The 27558-nt window shown below is 48.5% G+C and overlaps 3 protein-coding genes across 6 annotated transcripts in view; 2 read left to right on the top strand and 1 right to left on the bottom strand.

The window, feature by feature from the left end:
* Positions 1-16289, top strand: part of C2CD3 (C2 domain containing 3 centriole elongation regulator) — a 50825-nt gene extending 34536 nt beyond the window's left edge. For 3 of the 4 annotated variants that reach the window (XM_069883324.1, XM_069883326.1, XM_069883325.1), the window contains 7 exons: positions 379-584; positions 1333-1433; positions 2336-2512; positions 3911-4128; positions 6065-7112; positions 7749-7851; positions 15415-16289. In XM_069883324.1, the coding sequence (XP_069739425.1) occupies positions 379-584; positions 1333-1433; positions 2336-2512; positions 3911-4128; positions 6065-7112; positions 7749-7851; positions 15415-15549 (1988 nt within the window). In that variant the 3' untranslated portion in view covers positions 15550-16289. The other variant, XM_069883327.1, reaches the window with a different exon arrangement.
* Positions 16290-17935: 1646 nt separating this feature from the next.
* LOC138735385 (putative mitochondrial transporter UCP3) lies at positions 17936-20740 on the top strand. Its single transcript, XM_069883366.1, has 7 exons — positions 17936-18052; positions 18366-18504; positions 18643-18853; positions 19054-19251; positions 19712-19813; positions 19891-20071; positions 20265-20740. The coding sequence occupies exons 2-7, from the start codon at positions 18379-18381 to the stop codon at positions 20359-20361; spliced, it is 915 nt and encodes a 304-aa protein (XP_069739467.1). The 5' UTR covers positions 17936-18052; positions 18366-18378; the 3' UTR covers positions 20362-20740.
* A 1530-nt stretch (positions 20741-22270) lies between these two features.
* On the bottom strand, positions 22271-27471 carry DNAJB13 (DnaJ heat shock protein family (Hsp40) member B13). The gene is made up of 8 exons (XM_069883365.1): positions 27403-27471; positions 26866-26969; positions 25933-26094; positions 25279-25436; positions 23721-23834; positions 23275-23388; positions 23103-23179; positions 22271-22562 (listed from the first exon to the last, which is right to left on the bottom strand). Exons 1-8 carry the CDS (start codon positions 27468-27470, stop codon positions 22409-22411), a joined length of 951 nt encoding a protein of 316 aa, XP_069739466.1. The 5' UTR covers position 27471; the 3' UTR covers positions 22271-22408.
* Between the last annotated feature and the right edge of the window lie 87 nt (positions 27472-27558).

Genomic DNA, 27558 nt, shown 5'->3' with positions numbered 1-27558 from the left:
ATCAACAGCTGCAATGGGGGTGGCTATTCTGGCAGATCCATAGGGAGGAAGCTGGTTTCATTGCCTGAAACAATTTTTCCTACTTCTCAGCCAGGCACCAGAGGTCTCTTAGTTTGAAGCACATGAACAACCAAAATCTAAGTCTCGTTCTTGTCATTTTAAACTATTTTCTGTTTCTTCCACTTTTTTTGTTCCACTCTTTACTTACTCTTTACCCTCAGGAGAGCTGTGAGTTTAAAACCCTTTTTTTTTCAGTTTCCCTGTGAAGTCTGACATATTTCAAGGGCTGTATAACTGACTGATTTTTTTAGCATTCCTGAAAATGTTTTGTTTATGTGCAGTTTAAATTAATATGTGCTTTATATGCTTCTTCCCCAGAGACTGAGCGAGTGATAGGATTTGCATCAGTGGACCTTTCTCCTCTTCTTTCTGGCTTCCAGCTCGTGTGTGGGTGGTACAATATTATGGACTTCAGTGGGCAGTGCCGAGGGCAGATCAAAGTAGCAGTTTCTCCTCTTCAAAACATAACTAATCTTAAAGAAGAAAGGCAGGCAAGGATCCGGACCCAGCCACCAGGTTCTTCAGTACGTACTTCAGTTTCCTCCCCTGTGCGTGTCTGGTTAGATTCCTAATAATCAGCACTGGCTTTGTGGGTTTCTGAAATAATGAGCAAACATACTGAAAATTGCAGTACTATAGTGGATGTGTAAACGTACCAGAAACTCTGAATTCCTTCTTTAAGAATTCAGCTGTGTCTTTCCATGCTAACTGCAGGCCAACACTGGTTACAGCACTCGTTCAAATCTAGGTCATGAACATCTCCAGTGTCTTCACCCTGTTGTTGCTTCGTAGGTGTTTAGGGTTTTTGTTATTGTTAGGAGAATATTCTGATGTTTGGGGTGATTTGGAGCCTGGCATTGTACTTTTTGTGCTTTGGGTGGCAGCTGATGCCCAAAACCATACTGTAAATTCAGCCTTTCACTGGTTAGGAAATTTCTGACTTCGCAGAAATGTATTTTTCTGGGAGATCTGCCACTTCTTGTGTGTGTTTCATTTTCCAGACTTTCCAATTAGTGTGATATACATGTGTAATGAGGCCCCTATACCCTAATTGCCGTGAGTTTGCTCTTTGGTAGCATGGGGGAATAAACAAATGTTTCTGAAATAAGAGCGTTGTTAAATGGTACTTTAGCTCAGTGCTGGAAATCCTTTGAAAATTTAAAGTTACTTCGAAAACTTAAGTTTTTGTTTGCTAGCCCAGCAAGATACTGCTTTAATTTCTCTACTTTGTTGCTGTGGAAGGTTCATGTGTGGTGTTCCTCTTTATTCTAGGTGAAGGCCAGTTTTCCAACATTTCCCAGTAATGCTACCAGCTTTTCCAAGCAGATGCTAAATACTGTGTCAAAGGAAGCCAGTGTTCATACTCGAGAGCGGTATGTCAGCTGCCTGCCGGTCACTTTGATCTTTCTGGGGGCTCAGAAATCCACCTGTCTGAAGGATATTGACTCTACTGAAAAGAAAAATCAAGCCCTATCAAAGGTCATACCCTGTGTCTGGGCTTAAATATTATCCTAAATTCCCTATACCAGCCAGAGGGTGGCCCAGGGGAGAGCAATCCTGAGACAGGTTACTTTCTACAAAACCTAGATGTTCTTTTTCTTCTCACTGATGTTTCTTTTCTTTGATGACACCCTTCTACGTTAGGATTTAGCCATTGCTAAAACTGGAAGCTGTTTTTTCCAGGCCTTTGCAAGAATAAGTTTTGGGGTTTTTTTTAATAGGCTAGAAGAGGGTATTAATGATATATCCCGTTTTATTTTGCCGTATTTCATATCTGTGGCTGATGAGTAACAACCGGTGAAATGCTGTGATACTGCACATTTCAGGACTAGGACTTCAGATAGCCAGCAGTAATTCCCACTTTCTGTCCCTTAAAACAAGCACAAACGTTGATATATTTAACTAGCAACATTTGAAAGAATGTGTTCATTTATAGTTAGTTTATTTAGCATACATAGGAGATGATACTTGTATGTCTCTGAAGTTTAGAGGGACTGTGGGGCCACCGTTATTTGGTCTGAAGAGCTAGGTTGGCAGCTCCCAGTGCACGTCGCAGTTTCTCTGTCAGCCACACTGTTAGCAAGTGCAGAGAAGAGAGTAGTTGCAGTTTGCTTTACTTTAGTTACTGAAACAGTAAATACCATTCCTAATGACATTTCAAAGAGATGGTTTCATCCACTGGTGGCTTTTTAATGCAGTTAAAGATGATGAGTATTCTTACTTGGCAGACTTTTCAGATTAAAGATTTCAGACTGTTTTTTGTTGTTAAATGTAGGCCTGTTTCTAATAAAATCAATCCTCCTGGAGCACACACGCCTCGTCATGAAGAGCATATGCAGAATGTGCGCAGATTTCACGAATCCCTGCAGCAAGCAGAAGGGAATGCGCACCGGGCAGCAAAGATGGACTCGTTATCACTGTCATCACGCGCTTCTCTTCTCTCTGCTCTCAGGTAAAGTAGAGCTGTAGTCAACAATGTTGTTCAAAGCCTTAGGTTTGCATAGCAGAGGTTGAATTGAGGAATTCCTGTGTCCAGTTTTAAAGGAAATGAAAAGGAAAATATACAAGAACTGGTTAAGAGATACCAGTGAGATGTAAGTGTAATTTACAGCAGGATGAGATGAGATTGGAAAAGTAGGGACTAGGGAAGCAACTCAGCATCAGGACTGAGGTGCACCAGCAATGTTGCAAGTGTCTGAAGGGAAATAGCAACAGCTGGATTGAACGCTTTGCTTCATCCATCTTTGTACATCTGTGATGTAACACAGACTATTAAGCCAATAGTCCTCTGAGTTGTTTTTCACAGATACAAGAACAAACCTGTAAGAATTTTCATGGTGCACGGAGCAGGGTGTCCTTTCCCAGTAGGATGCCCTTCTTACTACAGGCACTTATTTTTCATTTTACTAGATTCTAGGTTTAAATCAGGTAACCTGAGCCACTAACCTAGTGGCTTTCTATGATAAGGTAACCACAGCAGTGGACACAGGAAAACCGACTGATGTGATCTATCTGGACTTCTGTAAAGCCTTTGACATGGCCCCCCACAACATCCTTCTCTCTAAATGGGAGAGATACGGATTTGATGGGTGAACTGTTCAGTGGGTAAGGAATTGTAGTGGTCCATGGCTCGATGTCCATATGGAGATCTGTGACAAGCAGTGTCCCTCAGGGGCCTGTACTGGGACCAGTGCTGTTTGATATCTTCAGTATGTCAATGATATAGACAGTGAGATCAAGTGCACCTTCAGCAAGTTTGCAGATGACACCAAGCTGAGCGGTGCCTGGTCTGGTAGGAAGTATCCCTGCCCATGGCAGAGGGGTTGGAATTAGATGATCTTTAAGGTCCCTTCCAACTCAAACCATTCTATGATTCTATAAACTTTAGGAGAAGAGTATTTATTATCTGTAGGAATGTAGGAATGAAAAAAACCTTCTTGAGACATTCCATGCCTTCCCCTGCTACTACAAGCAATACTCCATAAAATCCTTCAATCTTGAGCAGGTAGAAATCCTCTGATTTTTATCAAGCTCGGTCATAAAGGTAATTAATATTCTTGGCTTAATGACTTCTGTTGGAAGGTCAGCTCAAATCCAGCTTTCTTTCATTAAGTGAAGTTTAAAACTAGCCCTTTTGTTTTTAACTTCCAGCCTAAATGTATTCACAGTTGATTCAGTGTTTGTTCTTGCATAAGTGTTGTCCTTTCGCTTAGACAAAGCAACCTCAACGCTTACCTACTGCTCTAGTTTTTAATAGTAAACCTTAAGCTTGTATTTGCATATTTACACGCTGTTGTCTGGAATGACAGAAAAACAACCAATCTTTTTTTTCTCTTACCTCTGCTTGCAGGAAAAACTTGAGTGAGCTGGATGAGGTTCAAAGATACTTCAGTCAGAAGCTGACCAGGTCTTTTCCTGACTTCACTTACGGTAACGCATCCAAACCAAGCCATGAGGAGCAGGGGAGTGATCATGGGGGCTCGATGAGCAGAGAAGTGGATGCTAATGGCTGCCATCTTTTGGAAAGGTCTAGTCAGTTGGTGTCCCAGGTCAGCAGCCTCATCAATGGTGAGTTGCCACCTGGTTGGAATTCTTTGTCAGAATCTGCCTTGACATATCTTCAAATTTCTTACGTAATCAGGACCAGTTCTCGGTGCTAGCGATGAGCGTGTGTGCTGCTGGGAGAACACGTCGAACTCCCTTTGGCAGTGGGAGTGTTGAACTGAAACATTCAAAAGGCAGATTCAGTGGGAGTTAAGGCCCTCTCAAGAAAGCCTAAATTCTACTTAAATTTCAGCGTCTGCTCTGTAGAAAAAGGGAAGTCTTGTGGAAAAGCAATTCACAGACTTCTAAGAGATGAGTCTGTGGTTCTTTACTGATAGGAACTGGCATACCTCTTTTTTCAGGTGAAATTTATACACTATGATGAATAGCTGAAATAAAGCTCTTTTAGGACAGTTAAGACAAAGCTTTTAGTAAGCAGCTGCCTTTCTGGTCATCACATTCAATACATTTCCTCTTCTAGATGCATCAGTGCAATTAATTTTCCCTGTCGTTAGTGCTGTTGGAGACAGAATGACATCTGTAACAAGGATGCAGAACGGTGCAGCAGTGAAGGAAGCCATGTCTCTTTGTGCACCTTGGTTTCAGGTGTATGATTTTTCACTCTGCTTGGCATTTCTAACAGCTCTGTTGTAACTGCTCTTGATCTCAGTGCTAACCTGCTCGCTGATGGCAGTTCATTTAATGTTGGCTTTGCTGTTCATGCTTCTCTAATCTCGTACCACAGGGGCTGCGAGTAGCAAAATGACTAAGAAATCAAATCTGTGCTGGTGCTTTTAAAATAATGTATCAGCATTGAGAATAAACTGTGGCTCAGAGCTCTGCCAGCTGAAAAAGTTATTCTGGGCTGTTTCTGCCTGTGGCTGCCTACTGGGAAGTGGCACTTCCAAGAGATGGTGCTGATGGGCACATTTCTGTTACGCCAGAATTTGCCATTCTTGTATCACCACCTCGATCTTCTTATTTTTGTTCTCTTCTTTGCCAGGTTTTTGCTCTTTTTGGTTTCTTCTCATGTTTATTAATTGTTTTTACAGCTTCTTCACATGCTCACGTATACAAGCTGTCTCAAACTCCTCCTTCTCCTTTTCCAAATGTCCTCTGCTATTAGCTTATAGCAAGGCTTTTTCTCTTGCCTCAGAGTAGCAGTAGTTTGCCAGTTAACTGGATACTGGTGAACTAATTTCTCAAAGAGTGCAAGAAATTAATAGAATCTGCTAACTAGGAACCAAAAATAGGTGACTATGGCTTTTTGCAGAATTTATAAAATCCCCTGAGATTTTCAGGATTGCATAGATTTTAGTAATGTTTAGGCTCCTAATTCAATCAGTTTTACTCAGAGCCTGTGTTAGGAGCACAGGCAACTCTCTGTTTTCAGAATTTACAATTTTACCACCACAAATGAGCAATAGTCCCAAGAGAGCTTCAGTTTTACAAATATCTAATTAACAATTGTCATTTGATTTGAGTTGGTAAATTGAACTGAAAGCTGAAAAATATCAGTAGCAAGTGTGTCTTCTAGGCCTTTATGTAAAACTGGGGAAGCTGTGGTTATTATCCATCTTTCCTGTCTAGATTATTCCTTCCCACTGTTTTTAGCCACTGCAAGCAACAGGTATTTTTTTCTGTTTGCTTTAGGTGTACTCTGTATATCACAGTATTTTCACTTTCTGTTTTTTTTTCTTTACACTAATGTAGATATTTCTAGGTATTTCCCAGTAATTTCATCCTGAACATTTCCTTTTTTCCTTAGCATTTCCGCCCTTATCCTGGCCTTACCAGTGGTAAAAAGAGCAGGATGTGATCACATCAGCAGAGTATTTGGCAAAGCTGTGCTTGTTTTAACTTGTAACCCTTCTTTTTCTTCTACAAAAAGTCCAAATAAATCAGATAAAAGGCGTATTGTTGCTACATGCATTTACTGATGCTGTTTTCTGTTAATCAGACTTACAGACTATAACTAAAAATAGTACAGAATCTTCTCACGTGCATCAAGACAGCAGCAGAGAGCTGGGTGCTACACATGTACCTGGCAAGGAGGATGAAGAAGGCGGAACTGAAGTATGGCAAGGCCAACTTGAGCTGGACTCGCCCAGCATCTGCAGTGACGCACAGCAGCCATGCTCTTCTGGGAGATCCGTGTTTGAGAAACACATGTTGCATGAACTTCTAGAGCAAGCTGTCCCTGGAGATGAGCATCTTTCGCCAACAGGCTGCGTCCAGGAAGGTGAAGGTGCTTTTGCCCTCCAGCCACACAGTGAAGAAGAATACGAAGAAGATATTATAGAGCCACGAACTCTTAACGAAGTAACAACCATAACAGACAAAACGAGTCCCTGGTCCAGTGTGCTGTCTGAAATGGAGCACGGTGCTGACCAGCAGCACGTAGACTTGAGGCCTGAAGATCAGCGCTCAGTGGATATAGATTGTTTCCAAAGAGGAAACAGCAGACTCAGCAGTACCTTGTCCAGCATACTACAAGGTGACAATGACAACGTGCTCACTGCCCTTAGCCCATGCGTTAGGCTCCATGCAGATGAGGGCAGTCCTTGGGCAGGAACAGAAGGCTTTAAGAGCTTGAACAGTGGCACAGAAACAGCTGGGAAGGAGCTGTTTCAGCATTCTCATTTGTCAGAATTGCATCAAGCGTCCAATGCCCTTACAGAAAATGGAAATTGTGACTGGGATGGAGCATTTAACATGAAACCAGTGGAGCAAGCTGTAGAGTTTCATGCAGTCTCCACAGAGGTACTGGCATTTCCAGAAAACGTTGGTTTGACCAACCCAAAAACCACAGAAAGAGAGGAGGAGGAACACGATGAGTTTGTAGATGAAGATTGTCAAGATCTGGAAGAAAATGGTTCCAATGAGATCTGTGTTAAGAGTTTATCAGCCCAAGCAGCCTTGGAAGGAAACAGTGAAAGCTTTTCTGATGATAGTCCAGAAGACCCACTGGAAGGGGCAGAAAAATCTGTCAAACGAAGAAGTGTTTTGTATCCTTTTCTCTTTTCTTAAACACACATTGCATTCAAGGAATGGTTAGAATCTCTCTGGCCTCAGGAAAGAGAAATTCACTATGTGGAGCTCTTCCCTGGGAAAGGAGGAGTCTAGAATTGATACTTTGCTACATTATGTTTCACACAGTGCAGTGATTACTTCCTTACCATTTGTAACCAATATATTCTGTGATTGGTAAGAGTTATTTCCTTTTGGGCTGTTTCAACATGTTGTCTTGCATTTTTTCCCCATGTTGGCACTGTTAATAGCTGTTGTGTTTCTTCTGTATTAGAAGACACATAGTTTGTTTTGCATTTACAATACTTTCCCATGTTTCTTGCACAGATCCCAATCTCTCATTCAGTTTCAAAAAGTTGTGTTGGAATTTTTGCAGGTTGAATTACTGCACAAGTATGTGACATATTACTGTAAAGCAAATCGGTGTCCATGCTTTGTGAGGCCAGATGAGACCAACTGTTCAGAAGACTAGAATATTGATTAAAATATATGAGATTCACCATGTGGGATCCATGAACAGCTGTTTCAGTGAGGCTCACTCCACACCTGCAGCTCCTGTAGAGCTTTGTGCAACTACACACTGCCAAAGGTTGTTCCTTAACTGCTCTGCTCAGAGCTGATCCTGTTGTTGTTCCCAACTTCTTCCTTCCACCCCAGCAGATAGAAGCTTCCATGAGACTGCTCACCATTTCTTCTCGTCCTTCCACAGCTCTGAAAGTAAGTATGGGACAGCTTTTCCTTTGTTGTCCTGGCTTGACACAGTCCATTCATAAAAGCAGGAATAAAAGTACTTTTCCTTTTCTTTGCCTGCCAGCAGTCAGGTTAGAGGTGATGGTTCCAAATTAAGTCATGAAAAATCTTTCTGATACTACTTCTCTCTGTGATAATGATTTTCAGCTTTCCTGGCTGCATTATCAGTGATACTAACACATTAATTTTAACCAGTTTGTCTATGCACAGTGGCGAATGTTGCTGTTTTCCATTGGGCTCAGTGGAAGTGGCTGGTGCTCACTCCACGCTTCTTTGTGCTTTAATATGAGGTAAGGTGGATAATTGCAAGGACACAAGCTGTAACTTGTAATTATGGCTCCAATTTGTATCTTTCAGATCAGGATGAAGTCAGGGAGTTCGCAGCAGAGAGCCTCTTGCTGAGAGGTATCGAGTAACTGTTCTTCGACAGAGGGAATAGTAGAATAGTTGGAGTGGTCTTTACTCACACAGGAAAGCTGTTGATTGCTTCTGTTTCATAGGTGGTTTTCTGTGCATAAACATTTATTTACTACCAGGGGTTCATGGTTCAAATATTTTGAGGTGTAAATCTTATTCTTTTGCAGCCACTGCTTTACTCTGGATGTTGATGTGAGTCTGGGTCAAGCACCAGCTGGGCTGCTTGTTTACCACTACCAGAAAAGAAAATGCCTTGGTTCCCCTCCTTATGACCTATGAAACAAATTCTCTGAGGAACATTTATGTAATTGGAACCAGCTTGCTTAATTAATCAGAACAGAAACAGGCAGGGTCTAATCACTCTGAAGTGATGGCAACTACTTCAAATCAATAAACATGTTTACCGCACAGGTAAAATACCTGACTTTTTGCTGGTATGTGGTGTAAAACTGATTTTTTTTCTGGTTTACACAATATTATCTTTCCCTAAAGCCCTTGAGACTTGTTCCTGATGAAAGTACAGAACTCTGTCAGAGGAGCCTTGGGCATAGTATGCTTTCAAGGATCCCAAGATATATCTTGATTATAATTCCTAGACTGCTCTGTCTTAGCCCTTGTCAAGCATACTTTTCATGCTGTGTCTAAATGTTTTCTTTTAAATCAGAAGCAGAATCTCAAATGTGTTTCTCCTTTGGAATTTCCTTTAAATTCTTCATGTTCCGTTCTGTCCATCGCTGATTGTCGTTTCCACACTGTCTCGATGTGATGCCCCTTTTTCGAGGTTTTCCTTTCTCTGAAGAGTCAGTTCCAGTTCTTCCTGCAGAAGCACCACATCTTTCTGTGCAAATTCTGCAAATCATCACTCAAACCTATGGTTTAATATTAATATCAGCTTTAGTTGAATTTCCCTTCCCTGCAGTGCGAAGCTTAGTGGCTAGAAACACACTCCTGACATTGATTAATAATTAGGAAGAATATTAGCAAGGCAGTATTTGAATATAGCTGACCTTAGACCAGCTTAATTCCAGGATCAGCTACAGCTAATCCTTCGCGCCAGCACTTGCAGGCTTCTGCTGAGAGAGGACTCGTTGTGCCCCCAGCGTCAAACACCCTGTATAAGAACAAGAAGTTTTTTGCTTATGCCAATGGTAAAACAGTTCATGAAAACTGCTTTCTCATAGTTTTGTTCTTAATTACTCTTAAGAACATCGGTTTCTAAATCTGGGTTTGTTTGGTTTCTGCACAGTTCAGCAAACAGAGTGTGACAGCGAGGCTGAAATCCGAGCTGTTCTTCTCTGGAGATCAGCAGTCCCCTCTCACTCAGCTGGCAAACTGCTCTCCTGACCTCCCTGGTGTTCCTGCCACCCTACCCCATGCCCCTATCTTGTGTGACTCCCTGCTTTCCTACACAAAATGATGAAGAAACATTTAGGAGGTGAAGCAGAGTCGTGTCAAAAGAGCTGGCAGCACTGAGACAAAAGGGCTTTCTCAGTTCATGTTGCAAGGGCGTTTGGATCTGAGAGGGTGCCTCAGCCTGGATGCTGTGGTCACCTTTCAGAGACCTGAGTTTTCCAGATCCTCAAGAAATCTAAAGGGTTTTGACCTTTTTCCTCTACTGTGTAACACTCGGGCTTCCAGTTTTTGAAGGCCTTCCCAGCTCTCCTCTTCCACGCTGGACCTGCTGTCCTGTCTGATCCAGCAGTCGTGGCTTGACTTCTGCCACTTCAGTGAGCAGCTTTGTGCTTTTCTCCTCTCAGTCCTTTTCCAGTCCTGTAACCCGATACCACCTTGGGAAAATTACCCAAGTTCATGGCTGAACTTCACAGCATCCAGGACCATCTCACATTCACTGTAAAGCCACAGATGTTTTCTAAATGAGTCAGAGCTATTGTGGAGGTGGCCTGGATTACTGTCCAAATCTTAATTCTGGCTATTGCCCCTCGCCTCCCTTCTCCTCCTTCTTTGCCTTTACTTCAAAAATATGTTCCATATTATTTTATATACCTTTGCTGATTTTTCCAGGCAAAAATACCATTCCTCTAGATGTGTTGTTTCAGATTGCAGCATTGATTCTGATCAGGGTTTGGGGCAATCATATGCTAGAGTAAAAACATTCCAACGTGATTCCAATGAGACACAGACTGAGAAACACGTATTAAGGCTCACTGCCTTTCAGGGTTGGCCCATTCAACAGGTCATGAAGCTGGGTTTTTGCAGGGCAGGAAGAAGTATTTAGAAAACTGGGGAGTTAATGTAGTTTTCATTAAAATATCTTGATTTTTTCCCTTACGTCTATGAACAGGCTGCCCAGGGAGGTGGTTGAGTCACCTTTCCTGGAGGTGTTTAAGGCACGGGTGAACGAGGTGCTGAGGGGCATGGTTTAGTGACTGATGGGAATGGTTGGACTCAATGATCTGGTGGGTCTCTTCCAACCTGGTTATTCTACGATTCTATGATTCTATGAATATTCCAAAAGAATGAGAAACTTACATGGAACCCAATTTTACTCAGAATAATGAATATTTCTGTATATATAGATTTACCTTCACTGTAAATTAGAAATAACACTTCTTTAACATGATCTTAGGCAGATTCAGAATAACAGGCTTTTATCTGTTCTAAAAATGCAGGTGGCAAGCAATGGTCCAAGCATCCTTTCTTGGTTTTAATATTTCTTGTTGACCTGCTGACATTTCAGTTGCAGCCACTAAAGCTCTTCTTTCTCCTTGCTCAGTTTACCCCGGAAACAGATAAGGCTTCTACTCTCTGAATTAGTCCTCCTAACCTGCTAAACAGAAATGCTGACGTTTGCTTTCATTTTCACGATCAGAAAAAGAAGAAAAGGTGGCTGTATCCTTCGTGTCTGTTTTGGATTTGCTGGCTGTGGTCTGTGATTTGATATAAACCTTTCCCTGTCCAGAAGGCAGAAGTAGGTGCGAGGTCTCTCCAGGGGTGTGGGCTGTAGCCTATTGACACAAATCTATTTTCACTTCGCACAAACAAAACCAGCCATTAAACTCGCTGAGCCACAGGGATGAAGTGTTCTCCTGCCTCAGTTACCAGAGTTCTTTGACCTTGAAAGAAGCCATCCCCCACAGACCTATTAAATGCTAATAAATCTGTTTGCTTTGCTCCAGCCCCAACCATTTAGATAATCCTGGGCTGGTTTAAGCATCCTGCAGTATCACTGCCATTTCTATAAAAAGAAAAGCGAAGCGTGATCTTCTGTGCCTGAGTCCTCTTTCCTCCTGTATCTTTCTGATCAAGCGTGTGCTTCATGGCTGGGCATCAGATACTTGGAGTCTGTGACTGTGTTGGCTTAAAGGCAGTGACGGAGAAACCCAGGACAGGCTCCGCTTGGGCTTAGCTTGTAGTCTGAACCGGCAGCGCCTGCGTCGGAGGCAGGGAATGGGGTAAACACAACTTCAGATTGTGCTCTCAAAATTGTGCAGAAGGTTAGAACTCGGACGGTTGGAAGCTTCCCATTTGACGTATCAAAGGAGCATCTTAAAAATACAGGCTAGAATGTCTTGCTAAATATTATATATGCAAGGAATTTGCATTTTTCCAAGAAAAATAGCTTTGAGATAACTACAGAGGTAACTTAAAAGGTAACTGTAGAAGTGTAGCTCTTTCCTGTAGGTGTATTGCAAAAACCTGTCATTGAAGTTAAACCTGCAAATGACATTTCATAAGGCTTCCGATCGTCTCTGCAAGGTGGGGGTGTTATCTCTGCTTTTAAACTTCTCCCATTTTGATTCACTCCTGTGCATGTAGAACAGCAGCAAGAAAAGCTGCCAGACCTGCCCTGCAGTGGGAAGTCCATTTTTAGGAAGGTCCATGAGATAAGTAGATGCATCTTAACACCCGTGCATTGCTGCAAAGGACACAGTGGGATGAAAATGGGAGGAGGAATATTTTAGCCACTTCTACCTGAAAGAGCGCGCCATGGGATGTTTTCCAAGCACACCTCATTAACTGGCAGTCGGGAGCGTACAAAGTGGTATGCGTCACCTCACTGGCATCTAATAGCAGGACACCTGCTCTTCTGTTGTATTTTCCCTTTTAGAGTCCAATGTTCTTTCAGGTATGTCATTGCACCGATGGCAAAATGTGAATGAGGGGCAGCTCTGCTGGAGCCTCTCTGGCTGAACAGACCAGGAGCTACTCAGTGATGTGCCCTTGGCTTCACCCGAGGCAGGGAGAAGCACTGCGACATCAGTGAATTGTTAACTCTGAGGATAAAGGAGAAAATCTTGCTTAATTTCTCCTTTAGAATCAATTTTTAAAAAATCTTATGAGCAGGATAAGATGATTTTACAGCTGTTTTGGGTCACTGGGTTAGCGCAGTCTGAAAAAAAAAGAGTCTTTTCAATTCTGCAGAAATAGCTGTGCTGCTGTCTCTGGTGGACCTGGGATTCTCAAGGCAATTTTGTTCTCTTCTCGTTTGTCTTATCCCACATAGTTTGTTCCCTTCTCTTCTGAGTTGCAGCTCCTCCCACTGAAATTCATTAGAAATGTCCTTTTGGGTCAGCAAAAGCCATCTGCATTTATTCTTTTCCCTTCACAATGTGAGTTCCTGTCTCTCAGTTCCTTGCTGTGTGCAAGTGCCTGTGAAAGGGGAGCTGAGAGAGGTAGGAAGCGCAGTTTTGTGACCCTTTGAAATAGGGTTAATTGGATGATTTAGGCAATTTGATAGAGAGCCATTGCTACAGCGTAAACCTGCTTGTTTTAATATTGCAGTTGGTTCCTGTTAGCTTTTCCCATGCGTGCAGTTGTGCAGACAACCTTTTTTAGGTATGTTAGTGGTGTAGCCTCCTCCAGGGTAGAACAGGGCGCTCGTCAGAGAACAAACAGCTTCCTCACAGCTGGAAGGAGAGCAGAGTTTGGGACATACAGCACCAGTGCAGAGAAGCGGCATAGGGCTGTTTAGTTGCACTTCGGCCAGCGTATTCATTTTAAGAACTAGAATTTCCTTGGTTTTTTGCTTTTGTTACCTTCCTGGGCCAAGGGATAGGGCAGTCTGTACCAGTTCTTTGCAAATACATAAAACTGGTGTTCAGAAGTGAGCGCTGCTTGACGCACTGAAACCAAGAGCCTCTGAAACCAGTACTCTTGAGCTTCCGCTTCAAGCATTTTTCTCTATGAACTGCTTTCAAATGCTGTAGAGAGATCAGGGACCAGCATAGAGCCAGTGTGCACAGAAAACAGCGTGGGAAGAATAAGCTACTAGCCCAGTCTTCTCTGGACAACCTTGAGCAGAATGCGCTGTCAAAGGGAGGTGGTTTGCCCAGCAAACATCTCTCTTTGCTGTTTTTTAAGCTTCTAATGTTGCCAGGTCTGTATTGAATCTCTCTCAGCTTATTACATTTTGGTTTAGGAAAAATCATCCTAGAGCAGCATTAAGGAGAAAGAAAAAGCAAGGATACTCATAGATAGAAACCTATATTTTTCAGTGTGATAAACGTGGGCACTGTTTTGAATTACTGCAAGCCATAGCTATTTTCCTGGATGTAGGTTTTGAAGTCTTTCACAGCCCTGTGCACATGATTTACACAATCAGCTGTATGGACTGGGACGAGCTGTTCTCCTCCTTGTCATCTTTTTTTACTAACCAGCTAGCCAGCAACCAAAACCATCGTCTTTGTGAGTGTTGATCTGTCTGTCTCCCGACTTTGGCTGTGCAGGAGCAGGCTGGGTCAGCGTATCTGAACACCATCCTGTAGGAAATCCTGGCCTGTGGCTACAGCCTCTCTTGCTCATGTTTGTAGAAATTGTAGCTGATGCCCAATAAGCTTGCAATTAGCCTCTTGTGCTTTGCGCTGGCTCTCACAAACACAGATACACCCAGGGTGTGTAGATCAGGGGGTGGGTTTTTTTATCTACGTGCTGCTTTCCCATAAGGGTCTTCACCAGGCAATGCTATTGCAGGGCAAATCCTCCATGTGCTCCTATCCAAGCCTGTAAAGCACAAGTAACAAAACATGGGAAATGCCCAAACCCACTTATTCTTAAGACAGTCATTTCCCTTCCAAAAGAGCCCTCATCAAAGCAGGGAGCACACAGGAACAGGACCCTGGTACCATTTCTTTTGGGTGGAGCTGATCACCTTGGGAGAACTTTGCACTGTGACTGTGGCCAGCGAGGCTGAGCCCGGCTGGGACAGAGAAGCAGCCCAGCGATGTAGGTGAAAGGCTAGACTGGCGTATCAGCTTTCCGAGTCAAACCCGGCTCCCCAGGAGACCTTCCTGGCCCCACAGCTAATGAGTGGGACCTAAAACAGCATGGCTAGCTTCAGCCTCTAAAGGCAGCTGCAGCCCTACCTCTCCTTTCCCGGTGCTTCACGGGCACGAGCTTGTTCTAAACTACCTGGGGAGAAAGGCGTGTTTCTGGGCTGAAATCACCCGTCTTCAGTGCTGCTGTAAGGTCTGGGAGGAGACCCGTCTGCTGGGAGGATGCACACAAACCAGGGATGATGTCAAAGTGCCTAAAACTGTGGTTTTCATCTCATGGTCCACTCTCCAGGGTTCCTGCAGGTCACAGACAGTGGCCAGTCTCATTTGTTGGCAGGCTTGGATTTGTTGCATAGGAGCCTTGCTTCTCCATTGCACGGTGGGTTGAGTTTTAGGTTGATTGAAACCCACGTATTTGAAGAGCCAGAGCCCAGTGAATATGCTGGTGTCATTCTTTTGGCTTCATAAAAGGTGACTTAGGCTGAGGACAGATATTCACAAACTCAGCGTTCACTTGCCAGAGCAAAACTGCCTGACTTGGACCTTCTCATTCTGGCCTTCAGCTTTTGCTTTCTGCAGTGCTGAGAAAGAACAGCATCGCAGCATCTCCTGTTGTGTTGGGCTGAGAAATATTTCACTGGGACGGAGGGGGAGATCCAAACAGTTGGAACAAAGAGATTTTTTTTCCAAACAGTTGCCTCTCTGAACAAGAAAAGCCCCCCAAAGAGAACCAGTGAGCAACTGAAAACATATCATGAGTTTTTTTTCCTGTGTATCCAACTTCCCACATGCTGCACAACCCTGCTGTTTGCCACAATCCGTAAACAAGCGTGGGGCAGATCTGGCAGGGCTCTTAACGTCTTGTTCCTTCTCTCCACAGAGCAGAAGTGGAGCTGCGCCGGGAGGCATCCCGTACCGAAGGCCAAATCGTCCCCGGCCCACAGGTGATCTCTCAGAAGAGGAAACCAAAAGGATCGCCAGGATCTTCTCTGCTCAGCTGTCCAAGAAGGAATAGCGATGGCAAGAGGCTGCCCACAGCAGCTGCTTCCCAAGCCTCGGTCTGGTGCATCGGCAAATGCCAGGTCCTCTGGGGAAGAGGAGATGGAGGCTGTAGGTTTCAGGCTCTGATTTTTAATTTGCCTAATTGTTATCTCATGAGAGGGACTTAAAGCCTGGTGGTCAACAAAAGGAGCTGAGACATACCAAGACTCAATACTTTGGGTAACCAAGGAGCTGTTATCAGGTCTCCAGGTGCTCCATTTTGGGGATTTATTCATGTGAAACTTCCCTAATTAATCTTTTTTTTTTTTTTTTGAGTAAACACGAAGCATTTCATTTTGAGGCAGCTCCTATTTTCTTCAACTGAAGGATGGAGAATGTTAGAAGTTTTCCATCCCATGGGCTAGCAGAGAGCTGTCACCCCCCTGCCGGCACATGTTGTGGCTGGGCAGGGAATATTAACTCTTCCCCCGTGACCATTCAGATAGAGTTGACGGGAACTGTAACTTTCCCATTCTAGAGGAATGGATGTGCCTGAGGTGCTTGCCTAAGTACAGGCCCAGGACACTGTAAAATACCAGTGTGTGTGCGAAACAGTTTTAGTAGAAATATGGAACTTTTATATTCTAAATTATTTTTGTACATTTTTATGTCAAGAACCTTTCAGCTAACAAGACTCTGATACAAACGGAGCGAAGTTATTTTTGTACTGCTCTCCACCTGCTGTTTGTGTTTCAATAAAACTCCCCTGGTTTCTGGCTGGCTGCTGCGAAGCGTCACGCTGCCGGGGCACGAGACTGTCGCTGACAGAGGCCCTTGCAGAAATGTTTCCTGGAAGATGCTGTGTCTGGGGGCAGAGGAAAAGGTCGCTGCTTTGAGACGGGATTGAGTATCGCCTAGGTGGAACAAGGCAGATCTCGGCAGCAAGCAAATGCTCCAAATTAGAGCTGCTTTTCAAACCCCACTTTGAATTCAGGATTTAAGGAATCAAAGTGTCAGCATCCCTTTTTCCTCCTACCTCTGCAGTTTTGTTTTTCACAGGGGAAATCCTAAAGGCATCGTTCACTCCTGACACAACTTCCCCATGCTGGGTTCAACCCCAGTGGTGAAATCGGTTCTGCCTGCACAGCTCTGAGCCTCCTGCAAGCTGCTCACGATGCTGTTGTCGTCCCTGGCATTTCCAACCTCGGCAGCCCCGATCCTCTGCCCTGCACACGTGTCCCCATACGCTGCCCTTGCTGGGTGTCCCCATACCACGTGTCCCCAGCGTCCCCCTGCAAGAACAGGAGTGACGCGCGGGCTTCCTTCTCCCGCTGCTGATCCTGGTGGCATCCACAAAAAACCCAGGCACAATGCCAGCCGGGTTGGGAACACGGTCGGGGGGAGGTGACAGTGTTGACTCCTGAGTTCTATCTCGGGCATGAGATAAACAGCTTCTTCCTCTTGCATTTAAATCAGCGGTGAAGCACCGTCTGGCCAGCCAGGAAAACTAGACAGCAGCCACTGGGAAAGGGGTGCTGGCACCAGGCGAGCTTCTCCCTGGGGCCCGAGCAAAGGTGGTGTCAGGGGGTCAAACCAGCTCCAAATCCTTTGTGCTTGCTCTCTCACAAAGTGAGCCTGCAGGCCAGAGCAGAGGCTCTGCACATCAAGAGGGATGCATGCTCCTTCGAGAGCTCATCCCTTTGGGTTTTGTGTGTGTAGTGCTAAACAGCTCAAAGGGTCAAACACACTCACTTTTAAGAAAATAAATGGAGAAAAAGGGGCATTTCTTGAGCCGTCAGTTCACCCTCCGCCTCCAGGCTTGTCCTGAGCCCTGTCCCTCCCTGCAGTGCCTTCCCCTCGGCTGCAGACCCAGCACACGGCCACACGTGAAAGGGCATCATGCTTTCCATCATGCAGAGCATGAACACAGGAGGGATTTACCTCTGACCTGCTCACGTTCCCCTGCTCAGGCTGCTCCATGTGAGCTTGGGGGACACGTTACACTGTGCGGAGGAAATCCACCAGCAAGCTTGGCAGCTGCCCAGGATGAATTACAGCTGCATGACTGTGTCAGGAGCAGAGGGTGCTGTTCTGCCTCCAAACTGCTCGCTTTTCAAGCCTTGAACAAGTGTTTTCTGCATCTGGTCCTTCCAGAGCATATTTGTGTTAGAAACTGAAGTCATTCCCCTCTCCCTGCAGTCCCAGTGGGCATCAAACGAGCAGGGCCACATTGCTGGGTGCTGCCCCGCAGCTCAGCTCCAGTGGTGCTGGTGGTCTAAGCACCATCCTGCCCAAGCCCTGAGGGAAGCAGAGGGCTTGAAACACAGTCACCTCGTCACGGGCACTGGGTGGCCCCACGCCCATCGGCTCAAATGCCACCAGGGGAACGGGGTTTCACTGTCACCCGATCCCTGCAGCCACCGGAACGTCCTCCGGGTGCTATATAAGAGAGGGATCAAGGAGACGGTTCTCAGGGCGATGGCTGTTTGAAGAGGAGTGTAAGGCAGAAGTCAGGACGCGGTGCTGAGGTCCCTTCGGTGAGGCCCTGGGAGACCTGACCCTGGCAGGTCGTCACTGTGGGATGCTCTCACTGAGCATCCCTGTTTTGGCCAGGCTGGGACAGGGCTGTTGGTGTTGGGGAATCTCACACCAGCCTCGGTTAGAAAAAGAAGCCCTGTGCCTCCGTTTGCAAATGGATGCAGGCAGGATTTCACTTTTGGGGTTGCCTGAAGCCAGCCAGAGCCACCATGGCACATCATCACTCCTGTCCCTAAACCAGACACCTGCTTGAAGCTCCATCTGATGCAACATCCCAGCTCCCCCGCAAACGTCCTTCCTCTTTCGTTCTAGCCCCTCTGCCACGATGGTGGGTCTGAAACCCCCTGAGGTGCCCCCAACAGCTGCCGTGAAGTTCATCAGTGCTGGGATGGCCGCCTGCGTCGCTGACCTCTGCACCTTCCCCCTGGACACTGCCAAAGTGCGGCTGCAGGTACGATCTGCCACCTCCCAAAATCCCGTGGGAGGTGGGAGCATCCCATGACAGTGGGATCCCCATGCTGGCTCTGCTCTAGAGCCGGCAGCGTTTCGGGGCTGTGGAGGGCAGGGTGACAAAGTCGGTGTCCTGCAGATCCAGGGTGAGGTGCAGATCCCCCGGAGCACGAGCACCACAGAGTACCGGGGTGTTCTGGGGACACTGAGCACCATGGTGAAGATGGAGGGACCCCGCAGCCTCTACAGTGGGCTGGTGGCTGGGCTGCAGCGGCAGATGAGCTTCGCCTCCATTCGCATCGGGCTGTATGACTCAGTGAAGCAGCTCTACACCCCCAAGGGTGCCGAGAGTGAGTATGGAGGAGGTTGGCACCCCCATCCCTGTGTCCCCTTCATCCCAAAGCACAACCCTCTCCCGGAGGGACACAGCCCAGCCTGAAGTGCACAACCCCTCCGAGCTGCAACCCCCAATCCCCGCTGCACACCCTGGGGTCCCTGCATGGCCGAGGGTCCCCACAGGGCTCGGGGTCCCAGCGCCTGCCCTCTCCAGGCACAGGGCTGGCAGCACGGGTGCTGGCGGGCTGCACCACAGGAGCAGTGGCAGTGACGTGTGCCCAGCCCACCGATGTGGTCAAGGTCCGATTCCAGGCCAGCGGGGCACTGCCGGACAGCATCCGCCAGTACAGCGGCACCGTGGATGCCTACCGCACCATCGCCAGGGAGGAGGGCATCCGCGGGCTTTGGAGAGGTAGGGACAGATGGGGATGACAACAGGTATGGGAAGGGGAACAGGGATGGGATGGATATAGGGATAGGATGAATCATAGAATCGCTAGGTTGGAAAGGACCCACTGGATCATCGAGTCCAACCATTCCTATCAATCACTAAACCATTCCCCTCAGCACCTCATCCACTCGTCTTTTAAATGCCTCCAGGGAAGGTGACTTCCCCTCCAGGGAAGATGGGGATTGGCTGGGGACAGAGATGAGATGGGAATAAAAATGAAAATGGGAACAGAAATAGCAATGGGGATGAGGAAAGGGACAGGGATGAGGGGATGGAAATGGGGATGAAGGCTGGGACAAGGATGGGGCCAGGGATGAAATGGGAATGCAGACGGGGACAGCAGGGCTGGGGCACCTATCCAGAATGCTCTAGGAGGGGATGTGACCACCATGCCCACCAATGCCACCACCCTCCTGAACAGGGACGCTGCCCAACATTGCCCGCAATGCCATCGTAAACTGCGGGGAGCTCGTCACCTACGACCTCATTAAGGACGCGCTGCTGCGGACACATCTGATGACAGGTGAGGTCAGCGCCAAAGGGATGCAGCTGGGCGCTATCCCCATCCCAGCATGCTCAGCCCCTGGCTCTGCCCTGCAGACAATGTTCCCTGCCACTTCACGGCCGCCTTCGGAGCTGGTTTCTGTGCCACAGTGGTGGCGTCACCAGTGGACGTGGTGAAGACACGGTACATGAACGCCAGCCCTGGGCAGTATCGGAACGTGCTCAGCTGCCTCCTCGCTCTGTTGATGCAGGACGGCCTGGCTGGCCTCTACAAGGGGTGAGTCTGGGGAGGCCCTGCTGTCCTTGGCGCAGCAATGTGCACTGACACTGGCATGGACCAGCCCCACTTCACACCAGAGCATCGCCCAGTGCACCCCGAGTGTCCCAAACCTGAGCACCGCCACCAAGCCTCCAGGCAGGGCTTTGGTGTCCACGCGATGTCTCCTCCAGCACTGTTTTTCCTGGTGCAGGTTCGTCCCCTCCTTCCTGCGTCTGGGCTCCTGGAACGTGGTGATGTTCATCTCCTATGAGCAGCTGCAGCGTGCCTTGGCGCGGGCCCGATCCTGACTCCCCCAGCCCCTCTTGCCAGTGTTGACGAGATACAAGAGTAAATTATATTAATTGTTGAAGCAGCAAAGGAGCAGCAATACCACACGTCCCCAGCCTGACTGGACCCTCAGAGAGGGACTAGCAAGACAGAAGGAGAAACGATGTTTGCGGAGGAATGTGGGATAACGGATATTTCCAGAGAGAAGTTTAGGGAAGAATAAAAAATGGTTATAGGCTTTCCAGCTGGGAAGAGCATCACTTCCCAGCAGCAGCAAGAACAAGGCAAGTGGAGTGAGCAGGCAAGATGGAGTCAAGGACCAGGGGAGCCTGTGATTCCTGTAATTCCTTACTAATGCTTCCAATAAACCACCCCTATGGGGTGTGACTGCAGCACGGATCAGAGCTCCTTTGCCTTTTTTGGGGGATTTCAGGGTCGTTCTCCTGGCTCTGGAGCACCACTAGCCTCCAGCCTGAAGGAAAAGGCCTTATCTGAAAGCAAAAGAGGTGCTTGGCTTCCCAGGGCACCGCATGACACTGGGGATTGGCTTTAGCAGAGAGGATTTCTCCAATTAGGAAAAAAAAAAAGCATCCAGAGCTGGTATGTGGGTTCATGGCTGCATCTGCCACCCACAAGCGCAAAGAGCTACTGCTCCCTCCCTGTGGAAGGCAGCTTCACAGCCCCAGGGAGGCCCCAGACACCCGAAATGGGGTCTGCAGCCTTGATGTCACAGTGATATCCATGCCTGGTCCTCCTCCATCCCCCTCATGGGGGATCTTCATCACCCTATTGGCTGCCAGGTCTTGAACCTGGGTCCTCCTGCACTCCCTCCTGGTTTCCAGCCCTGAAGCAGCAGGTGAGTCCTCAGGGTGTGTTGGGGACCCTCCATCCTTGGGGAACCACCCCTATCCCTTCCCAAGAGGTGCTGGGGACTAGCCCTGCAGATCCCCAAGTCTGAGCTGCATTTTCAGAAGCAGCTAGAGCTGGGGTGATTCAAGAGTTGACCCCATTTTCCTCACAACCAGCCTGTGCTGCAAGGAGCAGACAGGGATCTCAGACTCTGGGGAGCGGGATGGGGCGGCCAAGATGCTTGGTAAAGGCTGGACCCCTGCAGTGTCAGTTCAGAAACTTGGGTGGGGAGCGGGTGAGAGTGAGGAGGCCAAAGCAGGCAGGCTCCTCCCTCTGTGCCTTCGCCTTGGTTTCATCCCACTCCAATGCCACGGCGGGGGGGGGGAGATGAAACCCAGAATTACTCCCATTCTGTTCCTGAAAAGACTGCAGGGTGGAGGGGATTGCAATGGGCAAAATATGGGATTAGCAGAGGCTATGGATGAAAAACAAATGTTGACTGTTGCAGCAGCCAACCGAGCTGTGCACAAATGCCCTAAAATGCTGATCAGTTTTCCGAGATACAACCCACCTTAATTTCCATCCCCTCCTGCATCCAATCCCTTCTCACTCCTCTTTGCTGACCCCTGCCACCACCCACACCAGGGTGGGGTTCAAGACTCCTAAGGTGCTCCAAGAGGTGCAGCCAATTTCCACTCCAAGCATCCACTTCATGTGGGGAGGGAGCCTCTGGGTTGCATCCCTACAATAATCCGGGCTCACAAATCCCACCACAGCTCTTGCTGGGCAAATAACCTCCTTTGCCCCTTTGCTTCTATCTTCAGCGCCAGCTTCTGTGCCACAGTTGCCAGCTCCTCTGGGGAAGTGGTGGAGACAAGGTACAGGGACATTGCTCCATGGCAGTGTGAGAACTTGGAGTAAATCCTGCCATCTTTTCTTTTCCATTTGTGGAAGTTGAGCTGGGAGCACTCCAATCCCCCCAAAAATCTGCCATCACCCTCCACACCACTGTGGTGCTGCTGTGGCACGGTGGCAGCCATAAAGCAGAGTCCAGAAAGCCTGATTGATCCAAGTCCCAGAGCACACAGCCTGCAGGGTGCTGGGGTTTAGGGTGATCCTGTGTTTTAGGGTTCCTGGTACTTGCAACAACCTCTATCCAGTCACAGTGCTGGCTGCAGAGCTTTATTGGTGGAAGGAGAGATAGAAGGTCATCATCCCTTAGGAGAGGAGGGCGCTTTTCAAGAGCTTTTTCTTCTCAGGTGTGAGCTTCTTGGGGAAGCAGATGTTGAAATATATAAGAAGGTCACCCTTGCGCTGGGGATCCTGGAGCAGTGGCATCCCCTCCCCTGGCACAACTTTACAGTACCTGGGGCTGCAAAGCAGAGGAAGGGGCTGAGAGGAGCTGTTGGACGACCGTGAACACAGGAGCCATCACACGGAGCCCCAGCATGTCCACGTGCAGAGCCTCGTGCACACTTCTGAGCTGGCTTCTTGGGGCAGGTTTGCTCCTCCAGCTTCTTCCGGTGGCCTGACCTCCTCTTCCAGCCTTTTGCCCCCAGGTTTCTTGCCCTCCAGGCTGTACCATCCAGCCCCCCACCTTATTCCTATCTTCCACTCACGCCAGGTCCTCTCCCAGCCTCTGCAACCAGCACCATGGTCCCAGACCAGACCTTGTGGTCTCCTCCTCCAGGCTTAGGACCCCTCAGCCCTGAACCTACTGGAAAGGCTTTTGAAGCACCCCAGTAATTCAGGCACCAGGGACATGCCAGGGACGTGCCAGGCTTTTGCCGAGGAAGAACAGGCCAATGCTGAGGTTACTCCCAAGCACCCACTCACCTCCTTGGCTGCCAGCTGTGCAGAAAGGCCCCATCCAACCCCCCATCCCACCAGCCAGTAGCCCCACGCCACTTACTCTACAATGTCATTGATGGGGATGTTCAGCAGCCTCCCATCCAGTGTTCTCACACCTACTGTGCAGCCAATTAGCGCCTGCAAGGAACGGAGCGGGACTCAAGAGCTGCATTTGCCTCACCAGAGAGCAACAAAAGCTGGAGCTGGCTCCAGCCCCTTGCTTGGCTCCTTACCTTTCCCAGGGGGATGGTGGTGACATAAATGAGGTTGTCGTCAACTCTTTTAAATCTTGGGTGAAGTTTCTCTCGGACAACAAAGGTTATGTCAGCTGGAATGACATTTGGGCCCTAAAATTAAGGAAAAAATAAAGATACATAGAAATAGTTTGGCACAGCAAAAGGGATTTTACAAAGGGAAAGGCACCATGGATGCCTGTCCCTTTGTTGCCACTTTCAGCTCAAGGGAAATCTGACTGGGTTTCACAAAGGTGATGCCAGGCAGACCACCCTTTTCAATCCAGGCAGGAATGGCTGCTTAGAGCATTTCTGAGCACAGTAACACTGAATTGCCCCACTAGCCATGACATCAACTGCCCCCAGACTCCAGATATAGGAAACCTGCAGAGTGCACAGATGGACCTGAGGAAAGCTGGCCCAGAGCTTCATGCCACAGTCACTACCTGGTCCCCCTCCTTCTCGAAGGTGATCCTGGTGCCCTGCTTCCACCCTGGCTGCACGTCAATCGTTAGGATCTTATCTCTGATAGTGCTTGTTTGACCATCTTCATTCATCACCTGGGAGGCAGACAAGGGAGTTAGAACAGCTGAGTCTTGTCAGGAAAAGTGGGTCTGTGATCCAGTGGGAGCTCGGGTCTGCTCCATCATTGGAGCAGCCAGCACCAGGTGCTGGTTCCACCCACAGCAGCACTGAGTCCATGGGCTGGATCACGACCCTGCAGTGCTGAACACAGTCCCACAGACAGGGCTGGCATCCCTGGGCAGCCATCCAGTCTGTCAAAGCATCATAGAAGGGTTTCAGTTGGAAGGACCTCAAAGGTCATCTGGTCCAACCCTCCTGCAGTGGAAGGGACATCTTCAACTGGATCAGGTTGCTCAGAGCCCCATCCAACCTGACCTTGAATGTTTCCAGGAATGGAACATCCACAACTTCTCTGGGCAATCTGTGCCAGCGTTTCACCACCCTCATCGTGAACAACTTCTTCCTTTTACCTAGTCTGAATCTCCCCTTTTTCAGTTGAAAATCGTTACCCCTTGTCCTATCGCATCAGGCCCTGCTAAAAAGTCTGACCCCATCTTTCTTGTAGGACCCCTCTTATATATTAGAAATGCCACAATAAGATCTTCCCAGAGCCTTCTCTTCTCCAGGGTGAAGAGCCCCATTTCAGTCTTTCCTCACAGTAGAGGTGCTCCAGCCCTCTAATCATTTTCACGGCCTCCTCTGGAACCATTCCAGCAGGTCTATGTCTTTCCTGTACTGAGGGTTCCAGACCTGGACACAGTACCCTGGTGGGGTCTCATGAGAGCAGAGCAGAGAGGCAGAATCACCTCCCTCTACCTGCTGGCCACGCTGCTTTTGTTGCAGCCCAAGATACCATTGGCTTTCCTGGCTGCAAACGCACCTTGCTGGCTCCTGTCCAGCTTTTCACACCCCAGCACCCCCAAGTCCTTCTCGGCAGGGCTGTCATCCCCTGAGGGACAACACTGTGTGTGAACCAACAAAGAGGGTGAGGGCAGCTCGTGCTCCACAGCAAGGCAGCTGCGGGTACAAATGGGATCAGATCAAGTAGGAGAAACTCAGGGCCAGAACCAGGAGACTGGGACAGTGAGAGAAGGGATGCAGGTCACCAAGAGCAAAAAGATAGCTCCAAGTGGAAGCAAAGCTGTGGGAGCCCAGGAAATCCTGTGCTCTCTCTCTCTGCCCCACTCCAAAATCAGCCTTGCCTTCCCACCAGCCTTCCCATCCCCTCTCGTGCTGAATTCCCTTTGGCAAGCCAGGAGGGAGGAGGGTACCGGTTTGGATCCTGCTGGCCTTTGTACTTGGCTTGGCTCAGATCCCTCTCCACAGCACAGACATAGAGTGCTGTGGTCTGCTGAGCCCCCCGAGCTGGACTGGCCCTAAAGCCCCAGGCACCACTGCCAGAATGCCCTGTGCCAAGAGCCCGGTCCAAAATTCCCCACCCTGCCAAGCGTGCTCTCCCTTCACTCCAACCACCCCTACCCTACGAGAGATCTTAATCTTCTTGGTGCAGCCGTAGAACAGGTCTTCGAGGGAGAGGTAGAGATCCCGCACGACTGGGGGGTCTTGCTTCATCATTCCTCGTCCTCGCAGCCCTCCAAAGGGCAGGGTCAACTCCGAGCCATCCTCAGCAAAGAACTCTGCATGAGCAAGCAGACAGGGGGTTACTTTGCTTCGATCAGAGGTTGGGGGGGTCCCTGGGGTCTCCTTATCATGGAAGCTGAGCACCCCAAATACACCACTCAGAAACAGAAACCTCCCATCTACTCCTGCCTGGGACCACCTTCCATTTGAAGTCTTCCTTCCCCAGAAGCATTTGTCTTGCTTACATGTTTACAGCAGTCTTGCCAACTTGACCCCTCTTTTTGGTGGAAATCCTTCAAGAACGGTGTCACAGTGGTAGCTGGGGAGAGCTGACAGCCTGAACATGCACCCCTAGGCCTCTCACCCATCCAGGGCTGGGGGAAGTCAGGATCTAAACCCCGAGCATTGGGGACCAGCAGCCCCAGAGGGACCCCAGTGAAGCTCAGCAGAGAAACAACCCTGTAAAGCTTAAAGCTCAGAGGTGGGGGTGGCCACAGCACCACAGCAGCCACAGACAGAGCCCGGGCCACCTCCTAGAGCCCAGCTACCTACCTGCAAAAGGGTTGTCTCCACCGAAGAACTCCTTGAAAACTTTGTCAGGGTTGTTGTGAAACACATAGCCGACAGTCCAGGGGTTATCACCACCAAACTCCAAGGGGATGCCACCTTTGAGACCCTCTTCTCCAAATTTGTCGTAGATACCTTTCTTCATAGCTTAGGGAACAAGGAGAAGTTGGGAATAGCTACAATTTCCCATGCTGGGGGAGAGCCACAGCCTGAGCGCCAGGGTTTGTCAGGATGGAAGTTGGAGAGGGGGGTTCCTCACCACTTTGAAAAAAACAAACAGGGATGGAAACAGGAATACATGCCAGCAATCAGCCTGTCTGTGGGTGACAGCTGAGGCTGCCTCCCTGGGCCAGTGACCAGGGTTCAGATCTCAGCACATCTCTGGCTAGAGCAGAAATGCTTCAGCCCCAACCCAGCCTCTCCCACCCCTAAACTCTGTGGGAGAGAACCATGCATTCTTGGCCACAGAGCTGGGGAAGGATTTAGAGGGAAAGCCATATGAGGAGTGGTTGAAGTCGCTTGGTCTGTTCAGCCTGGAGAAGAGAAGCCTGAGGGGAAACCTCACGGCAGTTTACTCCTTCCTCACAAGGGAAAGAGGAAGACCTGATCTCTTCTCTCTAGTGCTCAATGATGGAATCAGAGGGAATGGCAGGAAGATGTGCCAGGGCAGGGTTAGGCTGGATATTAGGAAAAGATTCTTTGCTCAGAGTGTAGTGGAGCATTGGAACAGGCTTCCTAGGGAAGCAGTCACAGAGCCAAGCCTGACAATAATCAAGAAACATTTGGAAAGCACCCTCAGACACATGGTGTGAATGTTAGGGCTGTCCTATGCAGAGATAGGAGTTGGATTTGATGATCCTTGTGGGTCCCTTCCAACTCAGGTTATTCTGTGATTCGTTCCATGATCTCCTCACTTACGGTCACTGAGCACATCGTAAGCCTCTGCCAGCTGCCTGAACCTCTTTGGTGCCCAGGGCTCCTTGCATTTTAAAGGATGGTTCTTCAAGGCCAGCTTCCGATAGCTACAAAGGAGGAAAGGAGGGGAGAGCGCAGCCTCACAGCCAGCCCTGAGGTGCCTGAACACCCTCAAGCTCAGCTGCTTCCAGGCCCCATTCGTCCCAGCCCTTTTCCCCTTCCAGCCCCAAGCCCTTTCCTTCACTCCCCTCAGGCCCTTCCCTCCCACTCAAGTTTCATTTCTCCCTTCCCCTTCAAGCCCCATTCTTTCCCCTTCCACCCCCTCAGACCCCACTCCTTCCCTCAACAGACCCCCTTTTCTCCTCCCCCACCCCCTCAGGCCCCATTCCTTCCCCTAAAAGATCCCCTTTTCTTTCTCCTCCAGGCCTCCTCCCCAGACCCCCTTGTCTCTCCCCCCCGTCAGACCCCATTCCTTTCCTCCCAGACCCGCTTTTCTCCTCCCAGCCCCTCCATCCCTCCCCGCCCCCGTCTCCTCCTCACGCCTGGGCGATGTCACAGCCCGTGGCGCTCCTCCGCAGCCCCAACACGGCGTAGTAGTCCTGCCCCATGGCGGCCTCCGACGCCGTTGCCACGGACACCGCGTCGCTTCCGGTCCCCGCCGCGCGGGGCACTGTGGGAGCTGTAGTCCTCCCGCGC

This window comes from Phaenicophaeus curvirostris, chromosome 1 (assembly GCF_032191515.1).
Source record: "Phaenicophaeus curvirostris isolate KB17595 chromosome 1, BPBGC_Pcur_1.0, whole genome shotgun sequence".
Taxonomy (NCBI): domain Eukaryota; kingdom Metazoa; phylum Chordata; class Aves; order Cuculiformes; family Cuculidae; genus Phaenicophaeus; species Phaenicophaeus curvirostris.
This window is presented reverse-complemented; position numbering and strand designations above follow the sequence as displayed.